The 19,549-nt window shown below is 40.3% G+C and overlaps 1 protein-coding gene across 1 annotated transcript in view; it reads right to left on the bottom strand.

Annotated features, from left to right (window-relative positions):
• Positions 1-18,588, bottom strand: part of ALDH1L2 (aldehyde dehydrogenase 1 family member L2) — a 35,571-nt gene extending 16,983 nt beyond the window's left edge. Inside the window, exons 1-9 of the mRNA XM_064455994.1 lie at positions 18,385-18,588; positions 12,328-12,469; positions 9,882-10,116; positions 6,640-6,805; positions 5,700-5,801; positions 4,027-4,116; positions 2,839-2,973; positions 2,315-2,440; positions 785-876 (exon numbers count right to left, since the gene is read on the bottom strand). Coding sequence (XP_064312064.1) covers positions 785-876; positions 2,315-2,440; positions 2,839-2,973; positions 4,027-4,116; positions 5,700-5,801; positions 6,640-6,805; positions 9,882-10,116; positions 12,328-12,469; positions 18,385-18,573 — 1,277 coding nt within the window. The 5' untranslated portion in view covers positions 18,574-18,588. The remainder of the gene's footprint in view (positions 1-784; positions 877-2,314; positions 2,441-2,838; positions 2,974-4,026; positions 4,117-5,699; positions 5,802-6,639; positions 6,806-9,881; positions 10,117-12,327; positions 12,470-18,384) is intronic.
• Positions 18,589-19,549: the final 961 nt, after the last annotated feature.

Here is a 19,549-nt window from a genome sequence, read left to right as displayed (position 1 = left end):
CAAAACTGGGCACCAGTTTGTATGTATGTGAATATGTGAGTGTGTTTCTGTGACAACAGTGGCATAGAAGTTGTGCATTTTACTGAAACCTGTTGGTTTAATTGGGGGTGTTATGGAAAAGAAAATGTCAATTCTGGAATACTTTTAGGTAAACTTTTGGAAATAAATGACAAATAGCATATATTGATTGATAAAACAGTATATGGGGCTACTCTGACCAATACATGGAGGACATTCAGAGCTCTATGAGACTGCTACGTAATAAGGACAATAATCAGTTTGTTTAAAAAATACGCCTGAAATGCTGGTCTTATATTATGGTCTGGGATATGTGTGTTGCAAAAAGAAGGTAGTTGAGATGGCCCAACACAGCATGAACTCAGTGCACTTGTAAGCACAGGCTCAATTTTTTCTGCGAAAGGCATCTCTTTCCCTCTGGGGAGTTCTTTGCTCAGCTTCCCAGTTAGCCCCCTGGTCCTGAGATACCTGTCACTGCATGAAGACAGGTTTGAGCATCACCATGCTTCTCCATGTGGCTGATGTTCCTGAAGTTAAGGGGAATTTTCCTTCAATAGAAAGAGCAGGGTCATGTCAATATCTCCTAACTTTGGGAGCAGAATTGTACTATATCGTCAAATGTAGGAAAGGGAATAGTTAGAGTATTGGAAAATATAGGGGGACATTTTTTTAGCACTAATTGATCAACCCTGATTTAAAAGCACCATGACAACTTTGTTTCCATTAACTTTGGCTTCAAAATTTTGATAGTTTGGATATTTTTTACCTGACAACATGCATAGAGGATGCTCCAGATTTGAAGAAGTCTGTGGAATCCTCAATTACACCAACATTGCTCAAAATTCCCTTCCAAATAGCCTAGTAATACATAAAAATAATGAATGAAATAATGAATGCAATAATGAACTATCCTCTGATTGCAAGAATTGTTTACCAAACCATATTTTCTATGGTACCTGTGCCTACAATATGTATTATTTCAAAGGATTCTAAACCAGAAAATTATTTTAAGAGGGACTCGAACTCTCTAGAGACCTGATGTTAGCCAACAATTCTTCAGCATAATTAGCTTATCAAAAATATTATTTTGTCCATGATAATTTCAATTAATCAGGCAAAAAACCTGAATGATAAAATGCTAATAATTTTCAGGCCCATTTTTTAAAGATCTTTATCCTCCAAATAATGACTTCCCAATGCATTATGGAATACGTCGTCAGCAGAGGCAAGGACAGCCTGAAGCACTTTGTGACTGGATTGATGGCGCTTCTGGCACCTGGGAAGAGCTGAGAAGTAGTTTAAACTGCATGCATGAGAGAGAGATTTCTGTTAGCATGCATAGTGAAATAACTGGTAACATAATATTTCAATGAATTATAATTAGGTTTCATAGTTAGCTGGCAGTGTCATGAACTGAAGAGTTTATATTTCTTTTTGCTATTGTCTCAGTCAGTCAACAGCTCCAGGCAGCTTTTAGGTTGGTGGCAAGTAGATTCAAGGTAATCTTGAAGCAGCAGTTTAAATTATTAGTGCATCAAGCTGCTTGACCTGTGCCAAAAGTTACTGACCCTGAGCAGAATTAGCACAAGGGAAGACATCTGTGATTCACTTGCTCTGGCACAAAACTTTAATGACAAATGTGGCTTTCAGCTAAGCCCTGTCACTCACTACAGAGGGACTGATTACATGAGAGGGCAGCAAATTGCCTCTCTGGCTGTGAGAGCTTTCTGCTCCAGCTGCCCCATGGCTGCATCCCTCTGCCACCTAGCCCCTTGTGTGTGGTTGTGGCAGGAGAGAGACAGCGCACGCAGGTACAGGGAGAAAATTGCTGCTTTCCTCTTCCAGACTCCTGTTCTAAGCCTCCCTGGACTTGCCCAACAGGACCACTGTGAGCACATCCCAGTGAGTAACACCACAGTGAAGAATGGATTTCAGAACTGCCCACGCCTGTCAGTGTTGAAAACCTCGCTGTTGTGAGGCGAAGGTCCATTTGGTTTTCCTCACTCCCACCTTTATCATTCATAAATATTTAACCATAACTGACCCTGCAGTCACTGTCTTTGTACCACTTGTAGATGAAAGAAAACTTTCTAAAGTGACATGTAAGTGCTCTAGTGAATTCCAAATTCCACCTGAATTAATGTCAATAACTCAAGATTCAAACCCATGCTCTTTGAGTACATTTTATCAAAAAATAAATTGCATGGCTAAGTAAAAGATATGCCTTGGCTATAATAAGAAGTATGTAATGCTTTTGTCTGAAGTAATATCCTACTAAAGCAGTTTATTGAATTACCCTAATATCTTCTGCCATCTTTTTCTCCTCTTCTGTAAGTTCCAAGGCAGTTGTTTCATCAGCAGAGAAGTATTTAGATGCAGGGATCATTTTTCCATCCTCAAACTGCAGATTTCTCACTTGTACCTGAAAAATGAGAGGATATGATTTTAAGTTATCTGGGAGGCAATACAGCCTTGTGTGAAGAGCTTTTAGGCATTAATATGGTTATTGAAATAGTAAGATAAAACTATGCAAGAAAGCTGCTATAATGCATGTAATTTAACACATGCTGCTCCTACCTGTCTTTCAGATTCTCTCCTAGTATTTGTACATTTTAATCCATATTGGAAATTAATATGGATTGAGTGAGAAGCAAAACATGAATGTCGTCTCTATAGGATTGTAGAGGATTGATAAACTCCAGGTGAATTAGCTGTGTGTCATTAGCAGCTGGGTTTGTATAGCCTGACAATTCCATACTACTTGCACTTCTTGCTAAAGTTATTCCATTCATGCTCATGTTTGCTGGGGTGAGCACTTACCATCTTCCCATCATTACCAAAAATGACTAGACCATTCTTGGTTACAAGTCCAGGTCTTGAAGCACCTTTTATTGCCAGCTCTTGTCCAGCAGGCACTGAAGCATCAAGTAATGAAGACCCATAAAAAGTAACGACCTAAAAATAAATGGAATTAAAAGTGCACAGATTCTAAACATGGTCTACAACTCTAATAATGAAATGATACTGTTCTGAAGCTTTAATACAATATAAATAAAATATAAGTACCTACACGTGGAAAACATGTTACATTATTTCTGTATCTTTACAACCCAGGACACGTAAAACTTTGTAAGCTGCCTTAACCTGCAAAGCTGCTTAGCTGTAGCAACGCGCATGCTGGAACCAGCGCAGACAGGGAAGCAGCCTTTGTCAGTGCGTGCCCAAAGTGAGAGACCAGCAGAAGCCTGACCAGGACTGGTGGAGTCCTGCTCTGCTCCCAGGCTGGCAATGCTGAACACTGCCTCCCTCTTGGGCTCTTCTGGTTTTTCTGGGCTCTCAAATCAGCAACAGTTCCTGGACGTTAGGGCAGAACCAGACTTTTTGGAGCAGCCTACCAGCAGGTGGCTAACAGTTCAGTAACAAAATCTGGACGTCAGAGCCAGGAAAGATAATGTGATTTTTGAAATATTTTGTGCAAGTACAATGTGGATCAAATGTATAGTACTTTTAATACATTGAAAGAAAGTAGTTGGTTTTGGATAAAATGAGATATATTTATTTCTGCAAATGATCTAGGCCCAAATCTCTTTATAATGAAACCTCCTTTGTTACTTCAGTAACTCACAGTGTTTCATTTTGCTGTTAACTCTGTGATGTTGCCCACCGTACAGCATGGGCTGCATTATACTGTTATGCATGCCGACTTCCCAAAACGACTGACATAGTCTGGTTCTACCCTTCTTGCTTATTGCTTTGTACCATGCCCAGTCTTTTTTTTTCAGATACTGCTATATCATTAAAAAAAAATCTTAAATACTGTGTTCTGTACATTTGTTTAGGTGCCTGTTCTAGACATATACAAAACACACAGTCAACAAATGAGAGCTGCTCCAACGTAACTCTCACTTGTATTCACCTGTATGCAGACACCTTCTGTTTTATAATTAAAAAAAGGTCAAAAAGAGGGTATAGAAAAAAAAGAATATTCTTCTGGTTTTCAGAGCATACCTGGCCACCTATCGTTGCCCATGCTCCAGGCACTTTATCATGCCCTCGAATCCAATTGTGCAAAGCTGCTGCAGGTTGGTCCCAGGAGATCTAGGAAATCAAGACATGCTAGTTAATTCTTCTCTGTTTACTTATAAATCAAGTTAGTAATGTTTTCCAATAAAAGAATTATAAATTCTCCTTTCTTCTCTTTCAACCATTCATTTATTTAAGAACACAGAAAGGGTCTGGTCTAATAAAGGGCTACCAGTGATCTCTGGGTGACTGATCTTCAGAGACCTATCTAATGGGATGCTCATGGCAATTCTGTGTTCTGTACAGCCTATATCTTTTCAGATTCTCCTTCTCACACTAATATAATGAAAATATAACTCTTGCTACTAGGTATTCATTCATAAAAAATTAATATCATGATTAACAAACGTAATAAGCAGAGTATAAATATAAATAAATGTACATCTGGGGTATCACCTTCTGCTGAAAATGATCTATCTATTGCTTGGATCCTAAGTTCTTCAGTAAACCTACAAGCTTTTATTAAAATACTTCCTAATCATTTACTAAGCCTTTATAAATGGTTTCATAAATGGAATCTCTACTACAACTTGTAATTCCTGCAAGACTTTGAGGAAAATGGAAATAATGTTTTGTTAAGAATGTCATGTATATTTAATATGTAACACCAGTGAAAATTGATTCCTTTATCTTTGCAGTATTGTGAGTATATGTACAAAATGAATTAAGGAAAGTATCAGAATAACTATTAAATAACAAAACTCAGGTAGCCAGCATCCTTCTTAGTTTAAGCACAAAGAATATTTAGAAGCAAGTCATAAGCCAGCAAGAACAGTTTTACAGCGAAGAGATTAAGCTAGCTCACTCCAAGGAAGCTCCTTATATATTACATTAAAGGGATGAATGAAAATATCCTTAGGCAAACCTATTTGTTTCTAAGGTAAGTTGGGAATTGAAATGCGATAAAAAGCATCACCTACAATATTTCAGGTGGAAAGGACTACATTCACCATGGACAACTAACTGAAATTGTTGAAATAATTTTTACTTTTACTTTTTTTTTTTTAAACATTTGCACTGGTCTGAAAAAGGAGAAGGAGTAATTACAGGCAGCATTCACAATCATTTTATGGTGGCCTTCTCAACCACAAAGAAGATCCACCTAAGGGAGTGGGGGTGCTTATATAATAAAATTCTTATATGGGTGTTTAAATATTTTTTTTCTCAGTGGTTTGTTTATATGACCTATATTTTTTTTTCCTGGTGCCAACAGGAAAGGTGCCAACACTTGCCTTTCCTAACATCAAATCTATTTCTGGTAGAGAATTTAGTATGGACTGTTGGTAAACTGACAGAGCTATCTCCATTTAAAAGTATGGTAACATATGAAGAATCCACTGAAGGTGCAGCTGCCATCTAGTTGTGTGTAGATGATCCCAAGTAGGAAATCAAATTTCTAAATATGTGTAACTGCTGAAAGGGGATATGGACTTAACCTGAGGCTCCACTACGCGCATCCTTGGAGTTATCCCAGGAATAAGAGGTGGGGAAACCTCTGAGGTAAAATTCATGTTACCTTGATATCACTACTATTGTAACCTGAGTTAGTAACAACTCTTCTAGTGCTATGCACAAAACACAGTGTTATTTAACATTACCTCTGCGTTCTCCTTTTTCTGGATCCCTTCATACGTTGCCCCTTCTTTAGGCTGAGGTATACGAGGGGCCTTACCCTCAGCAATTAGATGTACAGCTTCTACCTAAGTGAAAAAGTAGTAGATTTAATGTTAGCTTGGTTCACCTTTTTTCTTCAGTCATACTGATGAATGACAGCAAAAGACTTTCTACCACAAGGGGAACAGGTTTATTTCCAAAACCTAGGATTTGCAAAATCTAGGGGACCAATGCTGCACTGATTAACACACATATATGCTTAAACTTCTTTGACAAAAGAAATAGCCCCAGAAATTTGATGGGCGTGCCTAGTCACCAAACATATAGCAGCTGCCTAAATTCTGCAGGACCAGAATGTTGCTCTGTATGACTGTATTCAACTCTTTCCTTTTTCCTTCTGCAAAAAGTTATTTCTCTGCATTTAAACGGAGAAAGAAAAAAATTCTCTAATGAACCATGCTGAGTATTTTTTATGTATTTTCTTGTCTTCATTTTAAAACAAAACGAAAAAGGACAGGCATACAAAATCCAAAGCCAATCCACCAGGGCTCTGAATTTAAAACATGATCCCCATTCTTCTTTTCAGCCTCACCCCTAACTTTCTGTTCTCTCTAAACCTGTAAAAAAATTCACCTTATGCAACCATTTAAGAAAATTGTGGAAAGAGCTACATTCCAGACATATCCAACGTCTTGCCTTCTGTGGAAACAGGATATGCTCTGTCCGCTGCCAGCAACAAATATCCTGAGGCCATCTCCTCAGCTGTCGTGAAGCAGCACAGCTCCACTGAAGTCTAGGATTCAGCTGAGCACCACAAGTTCTGTCTTTCCAAATGTATGCATCTTGTCTGTATTTGCTTTACTTTCAAGCTCCAGCAGATGCTTTTCCTTTTAAAATGTTGATATTTAGTACAGCTAAACATACCATAGCCTTTATTCCTTCTGGGAAGAGAAACCGGTTATACAGGTCATCCACAGTATCATTTTGGCCAACATCACATTCTCGCTGCAGAAGTATTGGTCCAGTGTCCAAGCCATCATCAGCCCAAAAAATAGTAAATCCTGCTTTCTTATCTCCTTGAATTAAAGTCCTGGACATAAAAATAAATAAATAAATAAAAACCCTTACAGTAAATAGAGGCAGTATGAAAGCAGTCAGGGATATCAACCCATTTGTTACACATTCATTTGCTTTAGGTAGATAGAAAAGAAAATCATAACCATCTTTAATACTAGTTTCATTGCTTATACCATAGTCAGAAGATCAGTTTTGATACTGTTGCTGTGTGGTTTTCACAAAGTGACATCAGAAATGCTGCAAATGAATCCAGGGTGTCTTTCAAACAGTTCATTGTGATAATTATTTTTAAAGTATTATTAGTGGTAAGACACACAGAGCAAAAGGTGTGCAATAGTTATGACATAATTTGAAAGATGGAAGCATCTAGACAGCATATTATCTAAATAATTCACAGTTTACTGTGTTCAGCTAAGCCTTGCAACTTATCTGTAGGTCAGCAAGGGAAGTGCAGTTGTCCCACAGCTGAAGAAAAGCTAAACCCAGAGTGGAAAATGGTGGATATGCAACTGCTTGAGGAAAAGTTGTTAAGGGAATTTATATCCAGCCAGATTCTCAGCTGCCGTGAATGAACATAGCACTGCTTGCAATAGATCTATGCCAATTTACATCAGCTCAGGATCTGCGAGGAACTTCAGCCACTTAGATTTCCAGTTCTCCTTTGGAGCTGCATGTGGCTCAGAATGATGTATAATCAAACAGAAGTATGTTTAAGGGACCAGCCAGAAATGTAGATATATATATCTATATATCTTTCTTACACACTTTTAACTATTCTTCTGCCTGCAAAAACCAATGCCATTTTCTGTAAGACAAATGTCACGTAAGTATTCCCTTGGCAGTCCATGTTGTAATAGGATCATCTGAGATCTGGCTTACACACGTGAAAAATTGTAAGCACTTAACTGTAAGCACTGAAAGCTACATTATGGAAAGCAGTAAAGTACACATTTGTGCAGAATGAGGGACAAACTCTCAAGACAACTGGGGAAGTTGGCAGGTTCACAAAAGCGAAAGCTTACAGAAGTTTGGCTACCCATATCATATCTTTCAACATTTAAGCAGCATCTCTTCTATTTTATATTATGTGCAAATGCGGAAAGAGCATCCTGGTGAGAAATGTATGTCTTCTGCATGGCTGGAGGAGAAGGTACCACAGGCAAATGTCCCTGATACTGAATAGGTGACAGGATGAGAACTACTCTATGCCCTTCCTCTCCCCACTAGCAACCTCCACAGACAGCTGCTGATAATAAACTTGCAGCAGCTGGAAAAGGCTGTAAAAGGTGGAAGCAAGGAGCCCTCAGAGGCCCAGGACCCTTGTTTATGCCTCGTGCCCCTTTAGCCATGCCTAATTCCCACATGCTTTCTTGGTCATACTGGGGCAGGGGCAGGGGGGAAGGGTCTGATCAGTACCTGGGTTGTAGCCACAACAGATGCAAGAAGATGAGAGCAAGGGGTGTGAGGGTGAAACATGAGAATGGTCAGCCAAGGCTAAATCCTAGCTTAATTTAAAGGTCCTAGAGCCTTTACCTGTGAAGGCCAGGAGCAGGTGCTTACAGAAGGAATATGCAAAACATGGCATGACTTGGTGATACACCATTGGGATACACTCCAGATCCTTCCATGGTCTCTTCTGAGTAACAACAACTAACTTAAATTTTATTGCTGCTTACATGTAGTTAGGGGTTTTTCCCCCTTATGTACATTATCATATATTTTTTAACTTTGAATTTGACCACCCATTTTCTTAAACTCACTTTCACATTATCACATTTACCCATTTGTGTAGAAAGTGTATTCTTTATTACAGATTGAAATCAGAGTGACTGGTCTATAGTTTCCTGGCTTTTCCTCTGAGCTGGTTTAAAACTGGTATTGCTCTTGCTGTTTTCCAGTCTCCTGCATCAATACAATTTGAAGGAACAGAAACCTGTGGAACCTTTGCTTGAAGGTCCCCTGGTCCTGAGAAGAGATTTTTATTCATTCATCAGTTTATCTAAAATCTCTTCTACTCACAGTTCAGCTCAGGAGAATTGTTCTGATTTATTAGGGCTGTATGGTAGTAACATCTTAAGCTCCTCCATCCTGAACACCAATACTGACTTCCTACCATGGTGTTCTCTTTGATAAGCATCTTTTTTATATCAAACATCTATATCGCCCTATATACCTCCCACCTTGAATGCATTTGAGAAAATGGTTATTACTCAGTTTTATGCCTTTAAATGCTGGTTCTCTATTTCTTTCCTGGACTGCCTCATTCTCATTTTACATCTAATTTGCCAGAGTTCATGCTCTTTTTTATTTTACTCACTTGGATACAACTGCCACTTTTGGAAGGATTTCCTTATGTGTCTAATAGTCTTATTTACTCCCCTGTTTACGTACTTCAGCTTAGCATTTTTTCCATTAAGGATTAAAAAAAAAAAACAACAAACAAAAAAACCAAAATATGCCTTTACGTTGAATCTACAACATTTGTGTCTTTAGATAATCATCGTGCTGCTTGTAAGATTCTTTTAAAATTATTTCTTCATATTTAGACAATTTCTTATTGAATTTAAACACTGTGATAATGGCATTTCTGCTGTCACAAGAATGCTACGTCTGAGTCTGGTCATCATTGCGGTGTAGTCCTTTCACAGTAACATTTTGAATCTAGCTATGCGTTGCTTAGGAAGACAGTAAGACAAGGTTTTATTCTTGTAGATTCTCTTCTCCCTTCTGTGAAATCTTAGGTTCTGCATCAAGCTCTGGCGTGACAGTGACGTAGTGTTTGTGGGGGACAAGCTAGGAGGGCAATGTCCTGCCTATAAGATGTACAGATTGTCGATTTGTCTGTGTAAATTGTATGAATGTACAGATCACATCACTGATCTTCCCAGAATAACAGCTGCACTTGCACTGGAAATCATAATGAATCTTAGGTATGAAGTGCAGTTCATGAACCAAATACTCAGCTGCTTCAGAGAAGTTCCTTCAGGGCAGTTGCAATTCAACAGGACTGTGCTAGCATTTACACGAGTAACGGGTACAGACCAAGAGCCTAACGTGACATACACGTAGTTCTGATGAACAGAACTTACCAGTTGATTGCAGAAGCTCCTCGGTGGCGTGGTAGGATGGATGGATGGTAAATAATTGACCCATGTTTTGGGCAGTCGATAACATCCATGGGGATGAACTGTGTACAGAACGGAAGGACATTTAGCTCTGCTCCAACTGATTTGTAGGCTGCAACTACTTCCTGGATAGGCTTGCCTTTAGCTCTCCATCTGGGAAACTTAAAAACAGGAGTGCCGTCCTTCTCCGCTGCCAGTGCTGAGGGGCAAGAACAATTTTCTTTTTTAATTCACATTTTATATTAAAAATTCAAACTTGAAATCAGAGAGATATTGCATGACAATTCAAGCAGATCATCAAGTATATGATTTCAGAGTGCCCTTTGTACTGTTCTGTATGTTGTTTAAAAACCTTCGTGCTTGGATATATTTTATTAATTCTGTCTTTGATTTTCACTCCTGCAGCTTATGTCATTCTCAACTTTAAGCTCACCCTTATGACTTGGCTAATAAGTACCAGTGAAAGCAGAAAAGAATGATGGATGCTATTGACTGTCTAACAGCGACACTTAATTTCCTGTCTGGTCATTACATTTGCCTGCAACAGGTTTGTTTCAGCAGAACTTAATTTTCCACATCAGCAATTTGTATGTGAATATGACCACATACAACTAAGATTCACTCAAGTCAGCAGCGTTTTGCCAAGTGGTACAAATAATTACAGATGCTAGAGGCTTTCAGTAATTTCTTCAAAATTCTGTTTACTGATGCCTGCTGCATATGCTTCCATTTATCTGAGAGGCACACAGCTACAACCAAAATTAGGCTCAAAGGTGAGAAAAAACAACTGCTCTAACTGCAGAGAGACTTTTTAGGTGTTTAATAAATTCTGTTGTGGAACTGCTTAATAACTCATCACAGAGTAGGACAGTGAAGTCAAACTCTACATCTGTTGAGTTGCATGTGCAATAGGAAGAAAAGGGAAAACAAGAAGAGGTCTGGAAAATTCACCTAATTTACTTTATATTTTTAAACACATATTTGTACTTTCCTTTCTTTTTTTCACTTTTGAAATTGGATCTTGAGTTTGACCTGAAGTATCTTTAGCCTGTTAACCTAGGTATTAAGTAAATACTTACTTAAATATCATTCCATGGAAGTTAGTGTGTACTGCAATTGCTTTTAGAAATAAAAATTCTAGCTGTCTGAGGATATAGGAAAATAAGCAAATTTCACTTGAGACTTAAGCTGTTTGAGTCATCTGGAAGTAAAAAGCAACAAAGTATCTAATACATTTTTTTCATTAGGAGAGCAATCAAATAATTATATGGTTTGGTTAAAATAAATATGTGATTGAAATCAGTGGAAATTTTGCTTAGTTACATCTGCTAGTGTAAGAACTGTACAACAATAGTTTATATAATGTAACCAAGTATCATGGTATGCTTCCAGAGCTGGATAGTTGAATTGCCTTTTTCTAAGCTAATAGTTGCCTCCTCTAATTCTTCCAAAGTGGGATTAAATCTTTTAATGAGGTAGAGTTACAAAATATAATAAACTTGAGAACTATATGCTCGTTTGGGAGTGCCACAGCCCCAGTAAGAAAAATTTATATTTGTTTCTTCCCTCATAAGAATTCTGTAAAAACATGTCAGGACCTGACCAAAAATAAAACCCAAAAAACTTAAGACAACTCATGGAATGTAGTTTTAATTTCTGATTATCCATAAAGGTATATTCCATTCTGGCACTTCTATTCACAGTCATATTAACTCACTATTTTTGTGCCACTGGGGAAAAAAAAAAAGTTACAATTCAGATGATTTCAAAGTTGCTTCTTTGTCACACTGGGTTCTGCTGTATGAGTACAATTCTGAATCCCTGTCAGGCAACAACTCTCTCTTTAGGAAGTCTAGAAAATCCTTATGCATCTTGGCAATGGGAAAAGGGAGAGCAGATCCCCCTCTACCCTTTTCAATGGGGTTTCCATAGAGCAGATGAAAGAGAAATAGGCTCTGCAGGTACACTGCTGCATGCAGGCTTGTCAGGAAGGGCATGAAGCCAGGGATAAACTGCCTTGGCTTCATGCCTTGAGTGTCCCAGAGAGCACAACAAAACAGGTGACAGACGTTTGTGCTTGAGTACAGCAGCTATTTGCTTCAAGATACAGGTCTACTTCAGGATGATTACCTCTAGGATGTATGTTCCAATAAGGTACCTGGATTAATTTATTTTTTAAATATCATAATGTAGGGCCCTGTATGGTTAGAAATAACTTTTAAACACTAACTAACCAATAAGGCTAAACCAGTTCTAGGACTTGTTTGTTAAAGCATAGTTCCTGTCCTGAATCCCATCTAATAAAGGCAATATATGCAAGTCATTCCCATATAGATATCACCTTCTCACAAAAAGGCAAGTTAGTTATGTATGCCTGTAATTTTAACATCTGGATTAAGGATACACTCACCCAAAGGATCAGCTTGTCCATTCTTGTCAGGCACTGTGAATACTCCCACGACTTTATGGCCCTCTTTTCTCAGCTTGTTATAAACTTCTTGTCCAAAAATACTTTGACCTATAAGGGCTAGCTTTAGCTTATGTTGATAAGCCTGGTAAAAAGAATTAAAACAAGCCATGTTCTAGGATGCAAAGAAAATACGTTGTTGCTTACATTTCTCTCTTGCTCCTTCTTGATCAATGTTCATTTCAATTTAAAATGGAATAGTCTTTTTAGCCCAATTACCTTTGAAGGGATAATAATCTTTTGAGATTAAGGACAGACATGTGCAATTCAGAGAGAACACACTTAACATTAAAGTATCATCTGATATTGTCACTGATGTTTAGATTGCTTCCCCAGTATTTTCATTAGACAGACCCACTGCTTGTTGCAAAAGGCATAACAGGCTGCATGACCTTATTCGTAGTCAGAACTAATATAAGAAATGAAAACACGTTTTTTGAAACAGATACATAAAACACTTTTTCTAGGCATAACTTAGGTGCCTGGAACATGCCCTCTAAATCCCTATAATTAAATGGCAGCATATTATTCGTTGTTAACATGTATAGGCTAAAGAGGACAAGCTTGAATTGTTCCTGCCAAGTTAAAGGTAATGATCATCCATTTCATCGTCCTGCAGGTAAATACAATACTGCAAGGTTCCTTTGTTAGACTTCCACTGCCTGCTGTGTTTGCATTCCAGTACACTGGACATGTGGTTTTAAGCTTCTTCAGACCAAGTAGGTGCCAAGAACTGCCCCAACTTTTTCTTTTTAGGATAGTTATAATCACAGCACTACGATAGCAGGATATCATGTACTGCTATGTTATTCAAGTGCTGGCACCCTGAGAAAACTACTAATTCCTTCAGAGTCCCTTTAGATTTAAGGGACAGTTGCGCTCCTCTCCCACCCTACCTCCAGTCCTTTGTCTCTAACACATCCTTTATCCCAGAACTGGTATTCCTGTAGCTGCAAGACCTGGAATTCCTGTAGCTGCAAGACCTGGATTAGGGTACTGAGGTAGGGAGGCACTGACCTGACAAAATGCAGCTTATTCTTAACCGGATCTATTCAGTAACCTAGTTCATTGCACTGCCACAAGTCCTACTGCAGGTTCAGTGGGGGAGCAGAAATGGGCATACAAGCACTGGCAGAAGGGTGGAACTGTTCTTATAAGCAGTGCCTTTGCAGTTTTCATCAGCTTCTGGAAACTGAAAACTGGAAACCTTTGAAAAACAAGTGGACTAGCAGACCTGGTTATGAAGAAAAGGTCCAGACAGAATAAATAGAAAACTTACCTTCCCCAAAGCTGAATCTAGCAGAAACTATTCCTAGACTGAAGCCATTAAAGAACCCTCCTCTTAGGAGGCCTGAATGAAAGGTAGAAAATACATCTACATATTCCCCACCTTTATTCTTAACTTCATCTTTTCCAACTGGACTTTGACTTCCATTTTTTTTAATGACTCATTGGATGCCATAAGCTCAGAACGGTAAAGAGGAATCAAAGCACTGTTTGAATATCTTAACCACTGGCATTTGTTCTGAATGTTGGCACTTTCTCCTCCCTCCTCTTTTCCCTTTCTTACGGTGGCTGGGACATGAGGATACCTTGACTAAGTGGGTTATTGATTGGATACCAAAGGGCCTGGACTGCCCATCAGATCATGTGACAAACTCTATAACAAACAGAAGTGTCCTGAAAAACAGGTTACTCGAAACCACAATCCAGTTCATTGCAATTCATTTCACAGCTGAAATATTATGGGTGTATTTTGCTGTTTTCAAACTACATTTTAGTGGTTCAGCTAGCCTCAGAAAAGGGAGTTATGACATGGTAGGTTCCATTAGAGGAATATTGAAGCGTGCTTTTTATTTTTGATACAAAACAATAGGAAATAACTATTTGTCCAGAGACAGTATTTTCCCTCAGATTGAAACTGCATAGTAAAACTGTCCCTGTATTACAGCATTAGTCAGCACTAGTGCAACTGCAGTAGGAATAAGTGGTAAGATGCAAAGGCGGTCATAACTCAGGCTCTTGCAAAATCAGATTGTTACAGCTGACTGGCAAAAAAGTCTGTGAGACCGGTGATGGTCATATTCCTAACCAATGCTGCACTGTTGGCAGTAATGCCTAAAATATGTCCGCTATTTTGTTCTTGATAGAAACAAGACCTTGTTCTGAATTACAATGAGCACAACTTACCCCTGCAGTCTTTGTCTAGCAAGGCCCAGTGGATGCCGGTAGGTCTCATTACCAATGCTTTATGACTGATACCTTTGCTTTTACAGCAGAAATGTTGCTGCATTATAAAAACTAATCATCAGACTTTCCGAATCACTTAATTATTTTAACTATTGCAGCCAAGTTGGAGAAAGATTAACCTGCTGGATCACTGAATATGTTTGGCATGGTATGTAATCCACTGATTTCTCTACAGTGCTAACTTACAGTGGTAGCCCAACTAGTACATTGAAGAAACATTGCAGATAGTCCAGATGAGTTACTTATTCTATTGTCGTCCTTTTGTTAACATCTCTCAGTAAGAACACAAGACTGGAAGAGATGTCCTTAGCTAGCAAATCCAGTCCTCTGCCATCACAAGCAATCATGTCGTATGATTGCTTTTGTAAATTTATCCAACCTCCATTTTAAAGTACTTTTACTCACTGCTGTACTCTGTCGCTTCTCTGATACTTCTTGTAATTTTCAGTCCAAACTTATCACCACTTTAAGAGCTACTTTTTCTCCAGTTACTCACCAAGTATTACTAACATATGCATCCTCTATTCCTAAACTTTAGTTCATATTTCCCTATCAATAAATCTGATTCTTGTATTACATGGAGCTGCATACCAGTTTCAGTTCCAAATCATGAGTTGCTGTAAATCAACATAGTTTCAGTAAAGCTACATGTGCTTAATTTGTGCTAGTTGTAGAACTGAGTCAACAAATGATGAGAAGTCAACAGAGAACACAGACTCCAAAGGAACAAAAGAATAAAACTGGCAAATATTATAAGATTGCAAATTGGCTAAGTCCAATTTCTTCATTGTAGTGTACAAAAAGATTAGCCTGGTAGCAAATCAGCTCTGCTGTCTCACACTTATAGGTTACTCAAATGGAGACTGATTTCAATGGCAGGATGGATCTGGTAGTTGTCCTATGACCAGTGATTCCTGAATTACTTCTCCAATTAACGGTACATGTGTATTGCATGATTTCTAGTAACATCTGGCTTAGACATGGCAATTTGCTTGTTGCGCATTAACACGTACACTGTCACCAGTAGAAAGCAGGAGCCAAACCCACAAGACAGCCATGCCCAGGATTTCTACTGAGTAAAAAAAGAAAAAAAAAAAAAAGAAATCCCATATGTGGAAGGGCTTACATAATCAGACCACAAATTAAATCCTTCATTTTTTGTCTTATTTGAAAAATGGCAGTTGAGCAATTGCACAAGATCTTATAGCCAGCTGTGTATTATTCTGGGAATTCTCAAAGTTTTTTACATAAGAAGAGTTAGACCTGGTAAAGTGGGAAATCCTTTCCAAAGAATTTAATGTGGACGTAACACCCAATTAAAACGGAAAGTTCTATAAGATTACTCAGAAATCAAAGTTTGGTGTTTTCTTTCTTATGGAAATGGCCTATTTTGGCCAGCATACTATCACTAGCATTCATCAAGAAGCTGTAGAAAGGAAGCTCATTAAAGAACAGTAAAGCAGCCTTGTCGTTGAATAATGTGCTAGATGGACACTGAATCATTATCACGAACACATACAAAGATTACACTTTTTATTGTTTCTGTCAGTGATGTTAAGAGGCTATATTAGATTTCTTTTGCAGTTGCCTGGCTGACCATGGACATACAACACCCATCAACAGATGCACGGGAAACTTAATCATCATGTAGTGGATTTTTTGCTGTACTTTTGCAAGATGACCCAGTTCCTAGTTATGGCAAACAATGCAGCTCTGGTGGCTTAGATAGATCTGGCCTGTCTTTTACTACTTTAGTAGTCATAGGATAATGTAGTTATTATGACAGCACTACCAAAAGATAAGAATTTAGAAGTTGGTGTTCATGCTACTGTAATTCTGTTGTTTTCATTGTCTGGACGTTTAATTTCTTCTTTAACCTTCTAGTTTGCTTATATTATGAAACAGATTAATATTAATTCTGTTTCCCTGATTCAAGTGCTCACAATCTGGATGAAGAAAATAAGATAAAGGTAAGTAGCATAAAACCTGAGAACTACTTGTACAAGCAGTCTTATCTTGAATGCTCAACTTGTCTGAAAGTTTCACTTGTTCTGAAAGCTTCAATATAAAAGTGCAGATTTAAGTTTAACTTCCCTATTTAAAAATTCTGGCCATATCATCTGTTGATACAGTACTGGAATTTATTTTACAATGGCTCATTAAAAGATACACAGTATTTTAATGTTTGCTTCCATTCTGGTTCTTTTTTTCCTCCAAAATACCTAATAAAAAAAAAACCTAATAATTAGAATTAAGCACTGCATAGAGAAGCAGCCTGGCAAATGCTGGTAACTATCTTGTCAAGTTCTAGTTCCTAAAAATGGAATACAAGTCCAAGAGCTGCAGTTTCTTCTCTCAGAAGAGTCTAATGTTACAAAATCTATCCATAGGAGAATATTTATTCCATAGATAAAAATAATTTTCTGTTACTGCCTCTTTTGCATGTGTGTCTAACATTCAACTGGTTATAAGCTCCTAATCAAATTTCTTGAAGGTTAACATTTAGCAACTGCTACTGTGGTTATGAAGTTTACTGTCAAAAAGATTACAATATTTTATTTATTTTGTGTAAGAATTTAGTGAAGCTAGGAAAAATTTTAATGTTACATCTTTTTTAAAATGAATGTAAAATTATGCCTCCTTTGAAAAGCAGTACTGCAACTCCATTTCTGTTGAGGATCCCCCTATATGTACTAAATCCCAGTGCCTCCAAATAGAAACTTGCCGTAGAGACTCCCCTCCTATCTACACATCTACAGGCAATGTGTTCTCCTCGGTCATTCATTATAATTTTTTGGCGCTGCTGGTTGCATTTCCGAAAAGCTTGTGTTAAATCTCTTCATTCTAATCCCTTCCATGCAGATACCTCAGTAGGACTGCTGTCCTCATGCTAACCCAAGCAGTCAAACATGAAACAAAGAACAGTCTTTAGGAAAGAAAAAAAATCTTCTCCCAGCCTCATTCAGCTTGCCAGACCTACACATCTGGGCAATTTGGATCGGGCCAGGCTTTTGGGGAGCCGTTAGTTGCAGGAGTTCTGCAGACTCTGTATTTAACAGGACGTAAAGAATAGCTTGGAACAAATGCGCAGAGCTGTAAAAAACTAAACCATGGGGTGCAGAGGAATTTAGGCCATCAGCTCCAACCCCGAGCAACCCACCACCCCAGAGGTAGGACCTGGCCACGAGAAGGGCACAAGCTAAACACTTCTTCTAGGCCAAAGCGCGGGGCTTCTCTCGGGCACCGGCTACCGGCACGGTCCTTCCTAACTGAGAAGGCGACCTTCAGCTTCCCGCAGGGCAAATCCAGCGAACAGCCACACTCACATTGTTCTCGGCACACGGTTACCGGGGATGACCACAGCACCGCCGGTGCCTGTTCCCCGCAGCTTCCAGGCACATCCCTGCAAGATGCAGCGCCCAGATGATGGCTGCGGTCCCGCTCGCAGACCAGCCGGGACAGATGCTGCTTCTGCATCCAGACCCAGCGCCCTCCCGAACCCTCCCGACCTCCCCGTGCCTGTAACGCGCTTTACTAAAACCCCGCCGGAGACAACGCGCATCACCCCTGATGCTCCCTCCCGCCACTTCCCCCTCCTTGCTCGGGCCCTGGCTGCCCTCCGGCCGGGGCGGCACGCCGAGGAGCGGCCCCCGCCGCTCACCCCCGGCACGGCACGGCACGGCACGGCACGGCACGGCACGGCACGGCGGGGAGCCCACGTCCCGCCGCTGCCCGCCCCGCACCACTCACCGCGGCCGTCGTGCAGAACGCCCGCAGCAGCCGGGGGGGTGCCCGCAGCATCTTGCGGAGCGCCGCCGGGCCCCCGCCTGCCTCAGCCGCGCCGGGCGAAGACGGAGCCCGGCACCGGGGGCCGCGGCGGACCCGCCTCGTCTGATGCAACCCGCGCCGATGCCGCTGGCGCCTCGCCAGCGCGTGCATCCGCGGCCGCGGCGGCGCGCCCCCGCTCGGGCCCGCGGGAGCCGGCGCGGCGGCGGGAGGGGGGAAGCCCCGCACCTGCCGCCGCCGCCGCTCCCGCTGCCGCCCTCTTGGCGGCTGCACGGCGGGACCGGGACCGGGACAAGGGCCGGCGTGGCGGGGGCCTGCAGCCCCGGGGAGCGGGCGGGAGGGGGCGGGGGTCTCCCGGCCCGCCGTGACACGAGTCACGGCCACCTGGGCGGTATTTTGCGGTGCCCCCCGCGGCCCCGGTCCCGTCCCCGCCTCCGCCCCAGCGGCGGCGGAGCCGCTGCGCCGGTTTTGTGCCCTCCGCCGAGGCGTTCCTGGGAATCCGCTGTGACAATCACGTAGAGTCACCGACGTTCATTTTTAGCTTCTTGCACGCCAAAAATGCCGGTGACGAGGCTAAAAAACATTAGCGACTTTCTGGAAATCCGTATCGCCAACATCGCCGGGCATTTTTAAAGCGGCTCACTCTACTTAATAATTAAAAAAAATAAATCTTCTAGCATTAAAGCAAATGTTTCAGCTTCAATATTTTTCTAAAGTCACAACAGAATCCTATCAGAGGTGTGGAGAAGGTCTTGAAAATACAGATTCAAAGTGCTAAAAAAGATCGGAAGACAAATGAAAATGACCCCAAAAGGGGTGTGAATAGCAAACCCAAAAGTAGAGAGCATGGCAGTAGTATAAGCATCACAGCAAACTAGGTCAGGTTTAAAGCCCAGCGATGCTTAATCTTAAAAAAGGGTGGGTAAAAATCTGAAATACGCTCTGTTCCTGTCAAGAAAACAAGGAAAAAAATGAGAAGTTGGTCGTCATGTGGCCGAGTTGCGAACCACATTAGAGAGGTCAGAAGCAACATTTGAGCCAAACCTATGACCTGCAGAGATCTTGCCACAGTAGAAAATACACTAGACAAAGTCTTGCCTGGCACTTGCAAACATCCATGTCTCACTGA

The sequence above is a fragment of the Phalacrocorax carbo genome, chromosome 1 (genome assembly GCF_963921805.1).
Source record: "Phalacrocorax carbo chromosome 1, bPhaCar2.1, whole genome shotgun sequence".
In the NCBI taxonomy this organism is placed as follows: Eukaryota; Metazoa; Chordata; class Aves; order Suliformes; family Phalacrocoracidae; genus Phalacrocorax; species Phalacrocorax carbo.
The sequence above is the reverse complement of the archived record's forward strand: the minus strand, read 5'-3'. Positions and strand labels throughout refer to the sequence as shown.